Source organism: Balaenoptera musculus, chromosome 16 (genome assembly GCF_009873245.2).
Source record: "Balaenoptera musculus isolate JJ_BM4_2016_0621 chromosome 16, mBalMus1.pri.v3, whole genome shotgun sequence".
In the NCBI taxonomy this organism is placed as follows: domain Eukaryota; kingdom Metazoa; phylum Chordata; class Mammalia; order Artiodactyla; family Balaenopteridae; genus Balaenoptera; species Balaenoptera musculus.
The window spans coordinates 29,768,180-29,789,677 of record NC_045800.1 but is presented as its reverse complement, the minus strand read 5'-3'; the positions used below and the strand labels follow the sequence as shown (position 1 = coordinate 29,789,677).

At 37.1% G+C, this 21,498-nt stretch overlaps 1 protein-coding gene across 3 annotated transcripts in view; it reads right to left on the bottom strand.

Moving 5' to 3' along the window:
* The window catches only part of HPSE2 (heparanase 2 (inactive)), a 626,127-nt gene that overhangs the window by 241,952 nt on the left and 362,677 nt on the right, over window positions 1-21,498 (bottom strand). For all 3 annotated transcript variants that reach the window (XM_036829640.1, XM_036829641.1, XM_036829642.1), the window contains one exon: window positions 16,176-16,347. In XM_036829640.1, the coding sequence (XP_036685535.1) occupies window positions 16,176-16,347 (172 nt within the window). The remainder of the gene's footprint in view (window positions 1-16,175; window positions 16,348-21,498) is intronic.

The following is a 21,498-nucleotide window of genomic DNA, read 5'->3' as shown; positions in this document are numbered from 1 at the left end:
TTTCATTGTGAGTTCCTTTCCTCCCCCAAGGGACCCCAAATCTGGGAGAATTTCTTTCCTTTGTTATCCACCTGCACATATGACGTATCTGAAATGTTGTGGAGCCTTCTCTCCCAGTGCATATCACAGCTCTCTCTTATAATAAGGCACATCTTTATTCGTGGTCTTTGGGGTTTGATTTCTGCTTCTGGACCACAGAGTGCAACCCTGAAAACTGGTTTCTGAATTTTGCTCCCAGGGAAGAGGATAAAACCTTCATGGGGAACTGCATGTCCAAATGACTACAAACTTCAGTAAGAGTGTGGCAGCCTGATCCTTTTCCTTGTCCACAAGGAGGATCTTTGGTTATGTAACTAACATGAATAAGATGTGACAGCCATTCTACACAAAAGCTAGGAAAAACTTGTGAGGAAATCATTCATTTTGAGTTACAGCAAACCAGGCATCTTCTGTTTGGTCCAAAGTCACTTACATTTCCATGGCTAATTATATATTAAGCTATACTAGGTTAACTATATATTAAGCTCTAGAAGAAATAAAATATTGATCTCTTTCTTCCCCACCCTCTCTCTCTCTCTTTTTACTCTCTCCGTTTCTCTTTCTCCTTCCATTCCTCCCTTCAAGCCTCCCTTCCCCTCTCCCTCCCTCTCTCTCTTCCTTTTTCTCTCCCCACCCCTATTTATATATACTATTACACTTGCAGTAGGCTGATAAATAGCATGGCTATATGTTCATTGACTTTAATAGCTAGTGCAGCTCTCTATTTAGGCTTCTCTTCTAGCTTATAATTCCCTTAATTTGATAGATTTATAGAGTTTTTAACATACAGGGACTTGAGAGGGGTGAGACTCTCCATAGAATCTCTCTTGCCAATAAAAGTTACATCCATGAGGCTTAATTTAAGAAGGATCTTAATGAAGAAAGGAAAAAATAAGTTAGCTACCACTTACTGATTGACAGGCACTTGGTAAGCAGTTTACATAATGTACAATCTTACAAGGTAGGTATTATTACTTTCATTTTATAGATGAAGAAACTGTGCTCAAGATCACCCAACTAATAAGTTGCAGTGCTAAGAATCAAATCCATTTCTGACTTTAAATCCCTTGCTTTAACCATGCAGAGATGGCAAATTTATGATATGTGCTCCCTTTTTCTGAACCCATGGTAGACCTTGGTAATAGATCTCAATACTCTTTCCCTAATCTCAGAATTGGCCTAAGAATCCTTCTCAAGATAGGGTGCCAAGCACTATTACCTGGAACTGGCCCCCAAGATGAAGGCTATTTCATGCTGCTAATGGGGACTTGGGAGGAGGGAGGCTATAGAACAATGTCTGGAATAAAATGGAGGCAGATGTGAGACAATAATACAGAAAGGACAAAATAGGTTTGCTTGATTAGAATGAAGACAAATAGCAGGGGGATGAGGGATGGTGAAAGAAGATGTTGAAACAGATCTGGAAGGCTATGGCTGGAGCTGGAAGGTGCTGGTTAGGGGAATATTATGACAGACATGTCTCGACAGTCTAAAATGCTGCCGGATTCAGGCAAAGAAGGCTGTAACTGACCTGATATGATTTGTCCTGGCTGTGGAGCCAGGTGGGAAGGAGGAAAAATGCATCAAGATATCGTGAAGAATTTCACACAGAAAAGCAGACTTTCCAAAAGGTCAAGTCCCAGTATGAAGCTGAGTCTATGAGAGTGAAAACTATGGAACTAAGGTGAAGAGTATTATATATTTTTTCCAGTATGCTAGACCATGTGGCTTCACTCAAAGATGAAAATTCAGGAAAACAGCACCACAGTGTAGAAAGAGCATGGGCCTAGGAGTCAGATAGATACTTGATTTAAGACCTGGCTCCACAACATATTAGCCATGTGACCCTGGGTAAGTTGTTTAACCTCCCTGAATGTTTTCAAATGGAGAGAGCCTACTTCCCAAAGGCATTGTGAAGATGAACAGGATAACATACATGAAGAAACAAGGGTACTGCCAGGCACACTGCTGGCACTCAATAGATGTGAGATTGGTAAATAATTTAGCATTTGTGTACCTCCATTCCTTAATCTGTAAAATAAGATAATAAGACCTGCTCTGTCTATATTATAGGGCAGTAGTTCTCATACTTTGGGGTGCAAAGAATCCCTGAAGTCCCTGTTCAAATGCCGATGTCTATGTCCCATCCCCACACATTCTGGTTGGGTAGGTCTGGGCTGGAGCCTAAGAATCATGCTGCATTTTGTTTTACAGAGATATTTATAGCAGCTTTATTCATAATAAACAGCAACAGGACCAGATGTCCTTCAGTGAGAGAATGGTTAAACAAAATGTAGTCTACCCACACCATGGAACACTACCAGTAATGAAAAGGAGCAAACTATAGACACATGCAGCAACTTGGTTGAATCTCCAGGGCATTATGCTGAGTGGACAATCGAACCCTAAAAGGTTGCGTATTATATTATTCCATTTATGTAACATTTTTGAAATGACAAAATTATAGAAATAGAGAACAGATTAGTGGTTGGCCGGAGTTTTAAGTAAAGAGCGAGAATGAGAAGGATGAAAGAGTGACATGAGATATCCCTGTGGTGACAGAAATGGTCTGTATCTCCACTGTATCAATGCCAATGTCCTAGTGGTGATATTGTCCTATAGTGTCACAAGATGTCACTGTTGGGAGAAACTGGATAAAGGGGACTTGGGACCTCTCTGTACTATATCTCATGCTGCATTTTAAAGAAGCTCTCCAGGTACTTCCACTGAGGGAGGACCATGGGCCACACCTTTTACAGATTGTGATCTTAGCAGCACCTGTTAGAGTAGGTCATTCTTGGAGGAAAAGTAGGGTTCTTAGGGAAAGTAGAATGGGGAAGGGAGGAAAGGAGTGGAAAAAAAGAAAGTGAGGAAGATATTTCCCAAGACCGTATGTGTCAAACCTAAATCTATGTCCCAGGACACCAGTCTCCTTCTCCAATGTTCTTTCTAACCCCCATCTGACTTCTCTGACAACAGAAGAAGAGAGAAACATCCTTCATCATAATAGCCATAACTGATATCCTTGGGCTTGGGTCAGGAATTAGGCTGTCTCTCCAATCAAGAAAGAAGTCCTGTCCAGGAAAAAATAAATAAAAAGAAAAAAAAGCAAGTTTAGAAGTAAGCAGTCATTAGCATAATCCTCAGCTAGGGAGCAGACCTTTACAGTAGCCAGTGCTTCCTTGTTAATTAGCACTGAACAGCTGCTGGGAGGCCCTGCCTCTCTCTACAGGCGGAGAAGGAAACTCTCTTCTTATAAACTAAGAGGAATAAATTGTTCTCGCCTCCTGTAGTTTAACTCATATACTCTTTCACAGGTGAAATAAAACATAACAATTATTAGGAAAAACACTGTGATGATTCCTCTGTGCACCAAATTGTTCCCGGCTGTGCAATTTCCCACTTCAAACAAGAATGTGGTGTAAGTAGGTTTGTAGGCAGGAGCTGTGATCACCCTCATTATAATGCAATGTTACTGTAGCTAATCTTTCTAGTTCTCAATCTCATTCAGTTCTCTGAACTGCTTAGAAGGCTACATTGAGTCATAGGCAAAAAGTCAGAAAAAAACCCTGCCTTTTCAATTTGAAATTCACTTGTCCTTAACAATTGTAGCTGACATCTCTTTAGGTGTGGACTGTGCCAGGAACTACACTAAGCACTTTCAATTCATTATCTCATTTAACTTCACAACAAGCCTAAGAAATAGATAATTTCAGTAGCCTCATTTTACCAATGAGGAGACCGAGGTTTTAGAGAGGTTAAATAATTCAAGGTGACCTAGCTAGAAGCTGATCTGGGTCTCATCTAGTTCTAAAGTGTATGCTCTTCACATTCCTGCTATTTCCACCCTTGCCCCCAATCCTGCTATATTGACTTACTACAGTAGAACACAGAAGGCTGTTGATTTAATATGTCTTTATGGAGGAAGGGACCCATGAGGTCAAGAATGCCCAGGGCCCACAAAAGTCATAATGAGAGCCTGTGTATAGGAACATAGTGAACTTTCCATCCTTACCCACCCATACCACTTTCACTGCCGTCTATGCTTTGAGTACCAGTGGAGTCTATAAATCAGCATTAGGCACTTAGTAGAAGTTTTGGTAATTAGACAGAACTAAAGATAGACATTCTGGATATAAAAAGGCAATTTTTCTGTTTCTGTTTTGTAGATCATTGAGCACACAGCATACAAAATGTGGTCTGCTGTGATGGAAAAGACCATTACTTCCTTCCTAATTCTCCTGCTTTTATCCTCTTTGCCCAAATTGGAATGCTTTCCATAGCTCTCTGGGCCACCATGGGAGTTAAAGGTCCTGTCTAGCTTTCTGTTCTAACCTAGGTTCAGGTTAGAATATGCCACTAGCAACTCTCTAAAATATTAGTATAACTTCCATTCTTCATTCAACAAATTGGAGCACCCACCGTGTGCTAGGCTTTTTGCCAGCACTGAATATATATTAGTAAATACAACAGACAACTTCCTGCTCTCATGGAGTTTATGATCTATAAGCAAAAAATAAACAGTAAATATGCAGTTATAACTTGTGATAAATGCCATAAAGAGAACTAACAGAGTGCGCTGATAGAGAATCACTTAGCTAGGCTATTCAAGAAAGAACTCTGATGGGTGAGGAGAAACCAGCCATGCAGCAAGCTGAGAGGACACTCTGGGTAGAAAGAAAAGCATGTGTTGTGCAACCCCCGCCCCCCACCAAAAAAAAAAAAAAAAAAGAGAGAGAGAAACTTAGCACATATCAAGCCAGTGAGGCCTGAGTGAAGTAAGGAAAGGGAAATCTGGAGAAGATAATGAAGAGCTGGGCAGCAGCCAGACTGCTCATTGCAGAGCCTTGTTGGATGTGGTAAGGAGATTAAATTTTATTCTAAGAGCAATGAAAAGTCATTAAAGAGTCTTTAGCAAATGACTGACATCATGTGAATTATGTTTGTAAAAGATTTTCTGGCAGCTGAGTGGTGAACAGACTGGAGAGGACAAGAATGGAAGCAAATAGACCAGTAATGGGGCTATTGAAATGGTCCAAGTCCTGAGTTCTCCAAATTGTAATTCTTTTGCTATTGTTTGCTCTATGGCCATATCTCACCTGAAGCAGGGCTCATATTCCAAGTCAGTGATGTCCAAACATGTTAGTGGAACACTAGTCCCTCAAGATAGTCTCGGAAAATAAGACTACGGTCAAATAAATTTTTTAAATTCTGCGTGCTAAATCCCCTTCTTGGAGATTCAGAATGTAAGCTAATGTAATAAAGATGCTGGAAAGTGTTTCAGTACATTTGTATATCCCAGTATTTCTCAAACTTACTTGACTATGGAACCTTTTACTTTTTTCCCCCTCCACATAATGTTCTTATCCTGCAGAATTGATATTTTCCAGAACACATTTAAGGAAATGCTGCCATAATTCATTCTAACCAAGGGTTAACTCCATGTGCGTGGTTTACTGGGCCTCCTCTTCTCCACATCTCAATTTATTATTTCAATGGCTTAAACAATATTTTCCAACTCCATACATATTATAAGAGGATATCAGCCGTGTGGGTCATATTTCTTCTCTCCATTTTTACCGCCTATTTTCTGTCAACTGTCCCCTTAATTTTCCATTGTAAAGGTTGATAAGGTTTTCAATCTTTTCTGTAACCATAATTTTCTTCCTTGTTTCTGGATCTGGATATCCTGTGAGACAGCTGTTGGGGATCCTGAACTGATCTTTTATACCAGTAAGATTTCATCCCAAATTTTTTGTCTCTGTCCAACACTCTGTGTATGGGAGATTTCCTTGATTTTATCTTATAATTCTTTTATTGGACTCTTAACTGCTTTTCAGAGATAAAATTTAATACCATATAATCCCCTCATTAACTGTACAGTTCTATAGTTTTTATTATATTTACAAATTTGTGCAACTATCAACATAATCTAATTTTAGAATATTTAATTTCAAAAAGAAACCCCATTCCCATGAGCAGTCACTCTCCATTTCCCTGAAACCTGCACCAGTCTAGGCAACCCAATCTACTTTTTGTCTCTATAGATTTGCCTATTCTGGACATTTCATATAAAGGAAACCACACACTGTGTGGGCTTTTGTGACTGGCTTCTTTCAGTTAGCATGATGATTTCAAGGTTCATCTCTGACAACAAGTGTTGGTACTTCAGTTCTCTTTATTTTCAAGTAATATTCCATTGTATGGATTTATTGAATTTTATTTATCCATTCATTGGTTGATGGACATTTGGGTTGTTTCTACTTTTTGGCTATTATGAATGATGCCACAATAAATAAGTTTACAAGTTTTTGTGTGGACATATGTTTTCATTTCTCTTGGGTATATACCTAGAAATGGAATTTCTAAGTCATATGGTAACTCTATGTTTAACCTTTCAAGTAATTGCCAGTCTGTTTTCCAAAGTAGTTGTACCATATTATATGCCCACCAGCAGTGTATGAGGGTTCCAATTTCTCCACGTCCTCTCCAACATTTGCTTTTGTATGTCTGTTTGATTGTAGCCATCCTAGTGGATGTAAAGTGGTATCTCACTGTGGTTTTGATTTGCACATTCCTAGTGACTAATGATGTGGAACATCTATTCATGTACTTAGTGGCCATTTGTATGTCTTCTTTGGAGAAATGCCTATTCAAATCCCTTTTGGTCATTTTTAAACAGGTTGTCATATTACTGTTGAGTTGTAAGAATTGATATGTGTGTGTGTATATATATATATATATATATTCTGGATATAAATTCCTTATCAGCTGTATGACTTGCAAATATTTTCTCCTATTATGTGTGTCTGTTCACCTTCTTGATGGTATCATTTGATGCACAAAGTTCTTAATTTTTATGAGATCCAGCTAATCAGTGTTTTCTTTTATCACTTATGCTTTCAGTGTTATATCTAAGAAATCATTACCTTACATTTATTGGGCTTAATTTCAGCAATTATATATTTAGTTTAAAAAAATATTTTTTTGCTCTGTATACAAAATACAGTATATATAAATACAGTATCTTACTATATCTTTATAAGGATACTAACTATAGCTTTTTACTTTTCTAGTTCTGATCTTGAATTATAATTCTTCTTGGGTCAATTTTTTAAATGTATTTGTCTTGTTTTTTCTCTTTTATGTTACTTGATTCCTTCTTACATCTTGTGATCTTTGCCTATCTATTTATTTTTTAAAATTGGGGACTAAATAGATTCTTCTAGGTAGTAGGTGCAGATTTTTCTAAGCTGTTGAATATATGGGGTTTTTTTTGATAAGTCTCTCCTTTCCTTGGGATCTCTATTTTGTGGTCACAGCTTGTTGACCAACACACTTCCCTTTAGAGAGGGAGGAGGGAGGACACAGATAGCCTTTGGGCTAGGGTATCCCACAGTGCTCTACTCAGCATTTTACTATGCAGAAGCAACTCCACCTTAGCAATACTAGCTCATCCCCAGGTATTCCGGCAGTATTTTTTTGGTGAAGGTTCCTAACTATTGGTTTGGCATTTGCTAGTAGATGATAGACAGAGCTGTCTTTGCTCTGTAGGCAGGGTAGGGGACTTAAAATGATGGAGGGGAGAGTTGAGTTGTGGGTGTAGTCCCTCTGAAGACGGACTTTCATATTAACCCCTTGGCTTGGTCCCCCTTTCCCACCTCACCCTCTCTGGCTTCTAAGCCTATCTGCAAGACAGATTCTCTATCTTTTCTCAGAGCCCATGTTCTCTGGGTTGCCACTTCCTCACTCTGATTACTCTGTCAACAGGCTTCCATCTGTTTACTGTCTTATAGAAATCTTTCAGAAGTCTCTCATCTGCTAATGATCCCTCTTTCGTGTGCTGTTATTACAGAATTGTTCTTTATCAGTTTTTAATAGGAGTTGGGATGATGTTCCAGAAGGAAATGGAGCTTGTGCTCAGATCACTATCCTGAACTTGAAGCACACCCAATGTAGTTTATTTATTTTTATTTTTATTTTATTTATTTATTTTTGGCTGTGTTGGGTCGTCGTTACTGCATACGGGCTTTCTCTAGTTGCAGCAAGCAGGGGCTACTCTTCCTTGTGGTGCGCGGGCTTCTCTTGTTGTGGAGCACGGTGCGTGGGCTTCAGTAGTTGTGGCACACAGGCTTAGTTGCTCCACGGCATGTGGGATCTTCCTGGACCAGGGATCAAACCCGTGTCCCCTGCATTGGCAGGCAGATTCTTATCCATTGTGCTACCAGGGAAGCCTGCCAATGTAGTTTAAAGTCATCTTTTGTTGCTCCAGAGATACTGTTTCCTGAGTATGAATATGTGTTCATTTTGGTGTAACTTCCTTTTGAAAACCTCCCTTTTCTGCATGTGATGGCTCTTGAAAGAGAGATGCTAACGTTCAAAAGGTGGAAGTCATCCTTTATTAATTCCTCCTATTCTCTCACCCCCACCTTGCTGGGATATCCGTCAACAAAGCAAGTCTACCTTAACTTCTCTCCATCTCTTCTGCCATTACCTTAACCCAATCATACACACACCTCATAGTGAAAACCCTCCTTACTGAACTCTTTTGATTTCTTACTTTTGCACCTTAAAATCTATTTGGCACACAAAACAGAGTAGACTCTGGTACATGTTGCTGCCCTTATAAAAACTCTGTAATAGCTTTCCATTGCTCAGAGAATAAAATACACAACCTCTTTTCCATGGTATACATGGCTCAGTAATGATCTGGTTCTTGCCTGTCTATGCATTCTCATCTCCTACTGCTCTCCTTTTGCTCACTATAATTCTCATCTTTCTATTGCTCAAATGCCTTAACCTTGTTTCTGATTCAGGACATTGACAAACACGACCTACCACCTCTATCTAAAACTTTTTTCACTCTGATCTTTGAACAATTGGCCTCTTCTTATTCTTTCGTTCTTGGCTTAAATAAATTGTTCCTCAGATAAGTCTTCTCTGATCACCTTGTCCAAATAAATCCTCCAACTCCAGGTATCCTGATCATTTCCTTCACAGAATTATATACAATTTGGGATAATTTGTTTTCTTATTTACTGTGGCTCTGTCTTGCTAAGCTCCAAGAGGATAAGAGTTACTTTGGTTTTATTCATCAATATAAACCCAACACTTAAGCAAGGATCAAACATGAAATAGCTGTTCAATAAATGTTTATTGAGAGATAATTTAGTATTCATCTCCCTATGATTTGAAAGCCCCCAAAAACGCCTCAGTAAACATGCTTTCAATGAATACCTGCTTTTCTTGACACTGTCACATCACCAAAAAATAGATTAGGTCCTTACTCTATAGTACATACAGCAGTAAACTCCAAATAAGTTAAAGAGCCTAACATTGAAAATTAAAACATTTTTAAAAGGCTATGTGAAAATGAAATAGTAACTTTATCCTAACTGTGTAAGGAAAGAAACAGAAAAGACAACCAACAAGAAAATGGATAAGAACAACTATAATAAAAAGTTAACTTCTGAAGCAATAAAAACATATTTCAAAGTAATAAGAAAAGCAATACATTAAGATAAAACTGTCATTACATAGATGATGCATAAAAGTTTACAAAAGAAAAGCAGAGGAAAATAATAAAACCCTAAAGAACACTACTTATGCCTTTAGATAAAAATCAATAACTGGGAAAAGCCAGTTCCTGAATGAGGAAATGGAAATAATATAACAAGCATTTTATTAAGTACTTCCCATATTCCAGGCAACATGGTAGTATCTGAAGACATAAACATGAAGATTCTATCTCTGTTTGTTCATATCCTAACTGGGAAGATAGTCCTATATAGTCCAGTAAATACCTAAGTAGTTTTAAGCTTTTTTAAGCTTAAAAATTAGTTTGGCTCTATAAAACTAAAGCTATTCCTAGATTCTGAAGGCTACAGAATCAATAAAACATAGACCGAGTCTTGACCTTAGTCTACAGTCTGTTAGGGGAGGCAGATAGGTAAATAAGTAAGTTATCATCAATTTGATAAGTGCTATAGCAGAAAAATAAAGTACCATATAAGGACAGAGGAGGTGATAAGAAATCCTGCCTGAAGATGTCAGAGAAGATCTATTGGAAAGAAGAAAAATAAGGGAAGAGAGTGGTATTCCAAAGAAAACGACACAAAATAAAAAGGAGCAAAGGTAAAAAAGTGTGGCATCTTCTAAGATGGACATATACTTTGATGTACTAAGTGCAGGTTGTGCAAGGGTGTGTAGCTACTGACTAGCTGCAAAGAAGGCAGGTACTGGACCCTAAAGGCCAGGGGTACATGTGAAAGGGTTTGGATTTCAAGCAAGAGTGACTTGACCACATGTTGCATTTTTAAAAAATTACTCAGAAATCTGTAAGGAGAAATTAGAGTCTGAGACTAGATATGGAGAAATTGTTTAGGAGGAAAAATGATAAGGTTTAAAATAAAAATGAAAGGAAGATGGGATATGAGTGATACTAAGAAGTCAGAAATAACAAAACTTAATAACTAACTAATGGAGACTGTGAACAAAGGAGAGGAATGAATCTAAAATGACCACCTGGTCTGTGTCTCAGGCAAAATGGTTATTGTGTCATTAGTCAAATGTGGAATAAGGGGAAAGGAGACAACATAAAGTTTTGGAAAATGTTTGGTTCTTTTCACAGTTAACAGGATTCAAATTTAAACGACCATGAGGTACAATCTTGCATTAATTAAAATAGAGTAAATTAATAAAAATAATACTTGTTGTAGAGTATTGGGAAAAAGATACACTAATACATTGCTGCCCTTCAACCTGGTGAAACTGTTCTGAAAAGAAATTTGGCAACAAATACAAAAGCCATAAAAATTATTATATACAGTACTTTGACCCAGAAACCCAGCTTTTTGGAATATAGCCCAAGGTTGTAATTCAAAAGAAATTTTTAAAAAACCTATTTGTATAAAGATGTTTACAGCTGTGCTATATATTACAGACAAAAACTGGAAACAGCCCAAATGCCCAGCAGTGAGGGAATGCTTAGGCAGAATTCAGTACATTAATGCAAGGGAATATTTTACTGGTATTAAGAATGACAAATATGAGAACTATGTAGAAATAAGGAAGGGGCAATATAAAGCAATGAGCAAAAAATGCAGAATTCAAAATGATGCATATACAATGATCACAACTATGTAAAATTATATCTGTATAACCAGGAGGATTGGAAAAACTACAGAGCTGGTAATTTAGAGTGCTGACATTTTTGTTATTGTTGGTTGAGTCACTGGGAATGTTTATGTGTTTAAAGTTATATTTCACTGTATATTTAGTACATATACATTAAGAAAGGTAAATACCCATTTTTTCTGGCACATAAAAGAAAAAAAATGTTCATCAGTACTTTTCCTTCTTGCCATATGTAATTTTTTCTAGCCTCTTGAGTGCTATTAGTTTTCGGATCTATGGGGAAGTAGGCCTCACCACTTGTCACCACACCACCCAGTCACATGATGATTTCTTTCATCTGTTGCCAACTATTGTGTCCAAGTTCTTGACTTATTCACAACAAACTAGCATCTATGTGCCCAAAATTACACCATGTACACAAACTGGGATGCCTTAACTATACCTTATATACTGGGTAGAAGTGTCTCCTCAGTATGACTTTTTAATCTCTGACATAGAAAAATATTTGTTTCTTACTTTCTGTTACCCTGGTATAATTGTCCCTCCATTTAATGAAGGCCAATTCCTCTGGATTCCATTTCTTCTAGCCTTAAAGAACTTCTCATTTTGGTTATATCCTTGATCTCTTGTATCATCTAGCTCTTCTTCTCTCCTGGATAAGTCTCAAAATACAAACCTGTTCTGCTGTCTCCCACATTAAATTAAAGGGGAAAAAATGCCATTATCTTCCTTGACCCCAAATCTCCTTTCATTTTTCTACTTTCCTTCACAGTAAAAATTCTCCTAAGAGTTGTCCACATTATTGTTTCCAATATCTCACCCTCCATTCACTCTTCAAACTATTGTGATCTGACTTCTGTTCCACCACTCCGCTGAACTATATTTCTCAAGGTCACCAACAACCTGCATGTTGCCAAGTTCAATGGCACTTTTCTGTCTTCCTATTACATGACCTCCTGGACTTCTAGCAGCACTCCCTCCTTATTAAAAACTCTCTTTTCTTGGTTCCTACACCTCAATCTCTCCCTTTCTTCTTACCTCTAAGGCTATCCCTCTTTTCTCACATCTCTAAATGTGATAGTTCCTCTGGGCACTCTCCTAAGCCTCTGTCTCTTTTCTTTCCATATTCTAACAGATCTCTTATATTCCCATGGATGGCCTTAAATCTCATTTGCATGCTAATGACCACCAAAATCAATATCTCTAGCAGAGACCTTGATCCCTTGACTCGTATTCAAGGATATACTTGACATCTCCATTTAGATTGAAGCACAATAAACATAACATGAAACCTAAAGTCATGATTTTTTTCCCCCAGAACCAGTTATTCCCCCAATCTTCCGATCTTCGTAAATGATAATAACATCCACCCAGTTACTTACACATCCCTGTGTCGCATCACCATACACTTACCCAATATATCCAAGTCCTGTGGTTTCTACCTCCAACAATATATTCCACTACCACAACCCAATTCAGGTTCCCGTCATTATGTGCACTCCTACAACAGCCTTCTCACCGATTTCCCTGCCTCCTCTCCAATCCATTTTCCATAGAGGAGACACAGCATTCTTTTTGTATAATAAATCAAATTATTTCTCTCCCCAGCTTAAAAACATTCAATATTTGTCTCACTGCACTTAGAAGAAATTCTAAGCCCTTCACTATGCCTGTAAGTCCCTATATAATATGACTCCTAATTACTTCTCTAGCTATACCTTTCTTTAGCCAATCTGGCCCTTTTTCATCCTTAGGGCCTTTGCACATGCTTATCTTTCTTCCAAGAACACTGATACTGTTTACTTCTCATTTTGTCTAGTTAACACCTTACTCATTCTTCAGATTACACTTTACTTATTTTTAATGAATTTTAAAAAATTGAAGTATAGTTGATTTAGAATATTACATTATTGCTGGTGTACAGCATAGTGATTCAATACTTTTATAGATTATACTTCATTTAAAGTTACTGTAGGACTTCCCTGGTGGTTCAGTGGTTAACAATCTACCTGCCAATGCATGGGACACAGGTTCAAGCCCTGGGCTGGGAAGATCCCACATGCTGCGGAGCAACTGAGCCCGTGGGCCACAACTACTGAACCTGCGCTCAAGAGCTCACGAGCCACAACTTCTGAGCCCGCGTGCCACAACTACTGAAGCCCGGGCACCTAGAGCCCATGTTCTGCAACAAGAGAAGCCACCACAATGAGAAGCCAGAGCACCGCAACGATGATTAGCCCCCGCTCGCTGCAACTAGAGAAAGCCCGCACGCAGCAACGAAGACCCAACACAGCCAAAAATAAATAATAAATACATTAATTAATTTTAAAAAATACAACCCTAGACTGTCAAAACTGAAAAAGCTTTCTAAAAAGTTATTGTAAAATATTGACTGTATTTCTCATGCTGTACAATATATCCTTGTAGCTTTTTTATTTTATACATAGTAGTTTGTTTGTACCTCCTAATCTCCTACCCTTATCTTGCCCCTTCCCCCTTCTTTCTCCCTGACTGGTAACAACTAGTTTGTTCTCTGTACCTGTGACTCTGTTTTTTTATATTCATTCTTTTTTTATTTTTTAGTTTCCACATATAAGTAATAACGTACTGTATTTGTCTCTCTCTGTTTGGCTTATTTCACTAATCATAATACCCCTCGGGTCTATCCGTGTTGTTGTGAATGGCAAAATTCATTCTTTTTTATGGATGAGTAATATTCCATTCCACGTTTTTATCCATTCATCTGTTGATGGACACTTAGGTTTCTTCCACATCTTGGCTATTGTAAATAATGTTGCTATGAATATTGGAGTGCATGTATCTTTTTGAATTAGTATTTTCATTTTCTTCAGATATATACCCACAAGTGGGATTGCTGGATCATATGGTAGCTCTATTTTTAGCTTTTTGAGGAACCTCCATACTGTTTTCCAAAGTGGCTGCACCAATTTACATTCCCACCAACAGTCTACTAGGGTTCCCTTTTCTCTACATCCTCACCAACATTTATTATTTGTGGTCTTTTTGATGATAGCCATTCTGACAGGTGTGAGGTGATATCTCATTGTGGTTTTGACTTGCATTTCTCTGATGATTAGGAATGTTGAGCATCTTTTCATGTGCTTGTTCCTCTTAAGTGTGACTCCTTTAGGGAACCCTTCCAACCACCTAACTTAGTCAAATCCCAGCACTTACAGTCATTCATAGTACCATGTACCTCTCCTTGGTACTGTTTTAGTCTTAAGATAAGTTGATTATTGTCTATGTCTCCCCTACCATATTATATACTCCATGAGGGCAGAGAAAGTATCTATTTTTGTTTATTTTTACATTCCCAGTTCCTAACATAGTACCTGGAACATAGCAATTATTCAACAAGTATTTGCAGAATGAATGAATGATTGATACAGGGTCATGCTACTGAGAAGACTGTCAGTCCCATGAAAATATATTAATCAAATCATTAAAGAAAAGGTATAATCTAAAAGAATAACTATGTGGACTTAAGTGATAGTTACTGGCTTTGCTTGACTGTGTATTATGAACTATGAAAATGTTCTACACATGTGATTCTTATCCCCTAATTAAAACATGTAAAATAAAACCAACCTCTCCATCACTATCCCATACACACACACACACACACACACACACACACACACACACACACACAGAGTAATTTCAAAGTTCAGCAAAGGGAAGCCCAGTGCTGCATTTGTAGGTAGGAGTCAAGGTCAGAAAATTGTTCTGCAAGAAAAAACGGAAGTTCCTACTGAGAGAGAAGGAGAGAAAAAAGAAGGATGGGGAAAGGATAGGAATTAAAATAAGGGCTTGGGGATTCTTTCTAAAGACGAAAATGCCTAAAATTAAACTTCAGGCTGTAAATGTTGTTACAGTGTAAATCATTCCAGCTTCCCAAGCCTTCAATAATGTCTGCTATGTTAATTAGCTTAGATTAAGACTAAGCTACCACAAAAGGGAAGAGAGAGAGTCATAAGAGCCATCAAGCCACAGGGGCCATTCAGGAGGTTGGCCAGAAGTTTCTTTCTACTGGAACGTATCTGTCTATACTTGTACAGCATTTATCTAACCTCACCTGGGCTGTACACTTCACTGGAAAACAACTTACTTGTCTTTGATAACAGGTAATAACCATACCTGTCCCAGAATATGACAGGATGCTGCACAAAAGGTGTGCCTTGGTGCATACTCTGTATGCCACATGAACTCCTGCCTCTCCCAACTTCCTTGTTCCTACCCTCTCTGTTGTAGTTACATATCCTCTTTGAGTCTTTGATTCAACATATATCTTCAGTCTTCCTCATGCTATTCCCTCAGACATCCACTCCAACCCTGCATAACTGGACCCAACATGCATGTATGTTCCACTTATTTAATCTGGGCCTGGCCCACCAGCAGGACTGGGGAAGAGAGCATTTAACATAGTGCTGCATCCATAACCACTGCTTAAAAAATGATTGTTAGATTCAGTAAAAATTAAATAAATCACATGATAGCAATTCTCTAGAATACCTAATAAATCTATCTGTTAAGCTGTGCTTTAATGTACAAGCATTTGTAGTGTTTCTCAACTTTTTAACCCAGATCCACTGTCCAGGATTTTGTCAAGTTTTACCTTCTGTAAGAGGTCCCAAGAATACAGTAGATAATATTTTGCCTTTTAAAAAATATTAAGTGATGTTATGCAATGCTGTAATATTAAATGTGCTTTTTAAAACAACACATCCTTTCCAACCTGTTCTGGATGTTGTGATATCCCTCCCAATCCCACCCTCTTCTGCTGACTGTGGAAGGCCTGGAGAGATAAGTTCTTCCACTGTTTGGTAGAGAATCCCTGATTTATGGTGGGAGATGTCTGTCACTATGAAAAAGTCTCTCTGCCCTTCTTAAGACCAGAAATAACCAGGAAAAATACAAATACATTAATTCATTACATTTAATGAACAATGTTTTAAAAACTGCTAAATAATCTGACCTACCCATCTAGGAGGGTGATGACGTTCTTCCTGGGCCGCCCAATATTAGGGCCATACAAGCTGGCTCTGGAGTAAATCCGGATGGGTTGTAACAGGCTCTTCAGCTGGATGTAATCCTTTCCCAACTGGCTGCCATTTACTGCCCGGCCATGCATGGTTCGATAGTTATTTGGCTCTAGATTAAAAGCAGACATGCAAGTCAGAGTTGAGAAGAGTGAGGTTCTGCCAACCCTTTCCTGTCCACAGATCTCTCTGCCTTTTTCTTAACAATGTAAACAAAATAACCAAAAAGAGGGTGCAAGCTAGCTTAACTTGAGAAACTATCCCAACTAAAAAGTCAAGTGCCATTTTACCATTCTATTTAATTTCAAACTAATCTTCGCAAAAGATCACCTAATCCACAACAGAGAACCATACTGATTTTCAAATGATACTTTATAATAAATGGTGTACTGAGTTGAAGAGTGTCCCTCAAAATTCATGTCAACCCAAAACTTTAGAATGTGACCTTATTTGGAAATAGGATCTTTGAAGAAGTAATTACTTAAGTAATTATTTATGATGAGGTCATATGGAATTAGGATGTGTTCTAAATCCAATGACTGGTGTCTTTATAGAGAAAGGAGAGGGAGATTCAGGTACACAGACACACAGGGAGGAAGGCCATGTATCGATGGAGGCAAAGATTGAAGGGATACTGCAATGCCAAGGCTTGTTGGCAGCTATTAGAAGCTAGAGAGAGGCATGGAATAGATTCTCTCTTAGAGATTCCAGAAGGAATTAAACCTAGCAATGCTTTGATTTCAGACTTCCTGAACTGTGATTGAAAAATATTTGTTGTTTTATGTCACTGAGCTTGTCACGATAGGCTTAGGAAACTAATACAAATGGTAAGAAAGGAAAGCTTCATAAAGATGGTCCTTGTATCAAAAAGTTAGAAAAACCTTAATGTTCAATAATAGCAAAGTGGCTGAGTGAAATAACTTAGAGCAAAATCCCCTCCCCCAGTTTCTATTAACTTGGTAGTTCTAAATAGACAAGTAAAGTCCTAAAAACCAGCAGCTCCACTGCTGGAGGGTGCTAACTTGATTCGTAATGAAGCACATACCCCAGGCAAGGCCAACATTTTGGCTAGCTTCAGGTTTTGACACTGGTAGGGGCAAGAAATAGACCAGCAGACTTGCAAGAAATGTAACAGGGAGATTTGGGGAATAAGAAAGCCATTGAGGATTTTGATAAGCCCACAAATACCCCCTGTAGTCTGGAAGGCTGTGCATGCTCAGGAGGGACTGGAGAGGGCACTAGCTATCCATGCATTCCCAGATGAATGTGAAACCTAGTACACTCATAAAGGAGACATGAGAAGGCATGTCAAAAAGTAAAAACCAATCAGACTTGTAAACTGCCTAAATTTTGAAAGTGTTCCCAAACTCACACACAGATCTACTGGCAAAGGGTGAAAGCCTTATTAGCTCAAGGTAAACACAACCTCTGATCAATCGTCATCTCACTATTAAGCTATGCTGACTCAGGGCCAACCCCTAGGAAGCTGGCCTTAAAAATAAAAAAAAAAAATTTAAAAATAAAAAACTTAAGAGATACTAGCAGCTACATGATGCAAGGGAGACAGACTCTATGGAACTAGTCCAGGAAGTGACTAAACAAACAAATGAACAGAAAAGAAAAAACAAAAATAACCTCTGGAATGGAGGATTTGGAATTCAGATTTGCTCCAACATATTATCTAAAATGTATAGTTTTCAACAACAACAAAATTACAACATGCAAATAAACAGGAAAGTGTGACCCATAAACAAGAAAAAAAGAAAGAAAGAAAGAAACTTTCTCTTAGAGGACCCAAATGTTTGACTTAGCAGACAAGGACTTCAAAACTGTTAGTATAAATATGTTTAAAGAACTAAAGGGAAGAATAAAACATTAAGGGAAAGTATGATTTTACTGACTAATCAAATATAAATAAAGAGATAGAAATTATAAAAAATTATCAATTGGAAACTTTGGAACTGAAATGATTCTTCACATACAGAAGAACACAATGAAATTAGTAGCTGAATTTTTACCAGAAATAATGGAGGCCAGAAGAAGACAGTGGGATGACATATTCAAAGTGCTGAAAAAAATGTCAACCAAGAATTCTACATGCAGCAATCTATCCTTCAAAACTGAAAGCAAAATTTAGACCTTCCCAGAAGAACAAAGGACAGAATTCGTTGTGAGAAAATCTGCCTTACAAGAAATAAGAAAGAACGTCTTTTAGGGTGAAAGGAAATGTCAGCAGATGGTGGTTCAAAAGAGCACAAAGAAATAAAGAACACCAGTAAAGATAGTTACACAGATCAGTATAAAAGACAGTTGAAAATATTCATTACTCAGCTCTTAACTAATTTAAATGACAGTTGCATAAAACAAAACTATGAAACTGTATTGTTGGGCTTATAACATATAAAGATGTAATACTTAGAATAATAATAGCACAAAGGAGGGGGAAATGGAGTCTTATTGGAGCAGTTTCTACAGTTAACTGGAATTAAGTTAGTGTTACCCTAAAGTAGATTGTAATGAGTTAAGATGTATTATAATAAGAAACTACTAAGAAAATAACTAAATCAAAACAAAAAGAAATTAAAATGGTACCTTAGACAATATCCCTTTTGAATGAAAAGACAGTAAAGGAGAAACAGAGGCATAAAAAAAACTGAAATATATAGAAAATTGCAAGATGGCAGATGTAAGTTCAACCATATCAACAATTACATTAAATGTAAATGGATTAAAAACTCCAATTAAAAGCAGAAATTATCAGGCTAAATAAAAAAATAAGATCCAACTAGAGAGACACATTTTAAAATCAAAGACACAGGAGGGTGAAAGTTAAAAGGATTAAAAAAGATATGCCATGCAAATGGTAAACAAAAGGGAGCTGGGATGACTATACTAATACAGACAAAATAGACTTTAAGACAAAAATGTTACTAGAGACAATGTGGGGCATTTTATAATGATAAAAGGGCCAATTTATCAGGAAGATATAACAATTACAAACATATACCTACCAACAACAGAACACCAAAATAAATGAAACAAAACTGAAAATAAAAATAGAAAATTCAACAATAACAGAAAGAGACTTCAATACCACATTCTCAATAATGAATAGAATGACTAGAAAGAAAATCAGTAAGGATATAGAAAACTTGAGTAACATCATCAGCTAACTTGACCTAATTGAATTATCTATAGAACACTGCACCCAACACATTCTTTTTTAATGCATATAGAATATGCTTCAGGATAGACCATCTATGCTAGGCTATAAAACAAGTCTTGTATATTGAAAAGGATTAACTCATATAATGTATGTGCCCTGACCACAACAAAATTAAATGGGAATTCAACAACAGAAAGTAATTTGAGAAATCTATGAGTATTTGGAAATCAAACAAATAATCCATGAGTCAAAGAATAAATCACAAGGGGAATTAGAAAATATTTTCAATGAAATGAAAATTAAACTATAATATATAAAAATGTATGGGATGACACTAAAGTCACAATCCATGAGAGAAATAATTAAGAAACTGGATTTCATTAAAATTAAAAACTTCTGCTTTGCAAAAGACAATGTCAAGAGAATAGAAGACAGGTTATAGACTGGGAGAAAATACTTGCAAAATATATATCTAATAAAGGACTGCTATCCAAAATATACAAAGAACTTAAAACTTAATAAGAAAATAAACAACCTGATTAAAAAATGGGCTAAAGAACTTAACAGGTACCTCACCAAAGAAGATATACAGATGACAAACAAGTATATGAAAAGATGCTCTACTTCATATGTCATCAGGGAAATGCAAATTAAAACAACAATGAAATACCACTCTATACTTATTAGAATGGCTAAAATTTGTAACACTAACACCACCAAATACAAGCTAGAATGTGAAGGAACATAACTCATTTATTGCTGATGGGAATGCAAAATGATATGGTTACTTTGGAAGTTTGGTGGTTTCTTACAAAACAAAACATACTCTTACCATACAATCTAGCAATCATGCTCCTTGTTTTTACCCAAAAGAGATGAAAACTTATGTCCTCACTTTGTCTGCACATGGATTTATGGCATCTGTATTCACAAGTCCTAAAACTTGGAAGCAAGCAAGATATTCTTCAGTAAGTGAATGGATAAACAAACTCTGGTACATCCACACAATGGAATAATTTTCAGCACTAAAAAGAGATGAGCCATCAAGCTATGAAAAGACATAGAGGAAACTTAAATGTCTTTCACTAAGTGAAAGAAGTCAATCTTAAAAGGCTATATACTGTATGATTCCAACTATATGATATTCTGGAAAAGGAAAAAACTATGGAGATTGTAAAAAGATCAGTGGTTGCCAAGGGTTAGGGAGACGAGGGAGGAATGAATAGGTGGAGCACAGAGGATTTTTAGGGCAGTAAATACTCTACGTGATACTATAATGAGGGATACCTGTCATTATACATTTGTCCAAACCCATAGTATGTGCTCACCAAAAGTGAACCATAATGTGAACCATAAATTCTGGGTGATTATGATGTATAATGTAGGTTCATCAGTTGTAACAAATGTACCACTCTGTGAGGGGTGTTGATAGTGGGGGAGGCTGTGCACATGTGGCAGGGGATATATGAGAAATCTCTATACCTTCTCAATTTTGCTGTGAACCTAAAACCGCTCTTTAAAAAAGTCTTTAAAAAAGTTAATTGGAGCACAAAGAGACCTAGGCATGCACACACAGAGGGAAGGCCATGTGAGGACACAGTGAGCCAAGAAGCCAAGAAGAGAGACCTCAGAAAAAAAAAAGATCTGCTGATAACTATATGTTAGACTTCTAGCTTTTTTTTGTTGTTTAGGAAAAAAACCCCAATGCTTACAGGGAAATTTACAGCCTTAGACTCCTATATTAGAAAAGAAGATCTCAAATCAATCATCTAAGCTTCTATCTTAAGAAAGGAGAAAAAGAAGAGGGCGCTAAACCCAAAGCAAGAAGAAAAAATGAAATAATAAAAATTAGAGAAGAAACCAATGATATAAAAAATGGAGAAAAACTAATTAAGGTTGGTTCTTTGAAAAGATCAACAAAATTGATATAACCTTTGGCTAGACTGACCAAAAAAGAAAAAAAAAAAAAGAGAGAGAAGACACAGATGACCAAAGTTAGGAATGAAAAGAAACATCATTAAGGATCTCACAGTAATTAAAAGGATAAGGGACTACAACCTTATGCCAATGAACAACTTTATGCCAATAAGTTACACA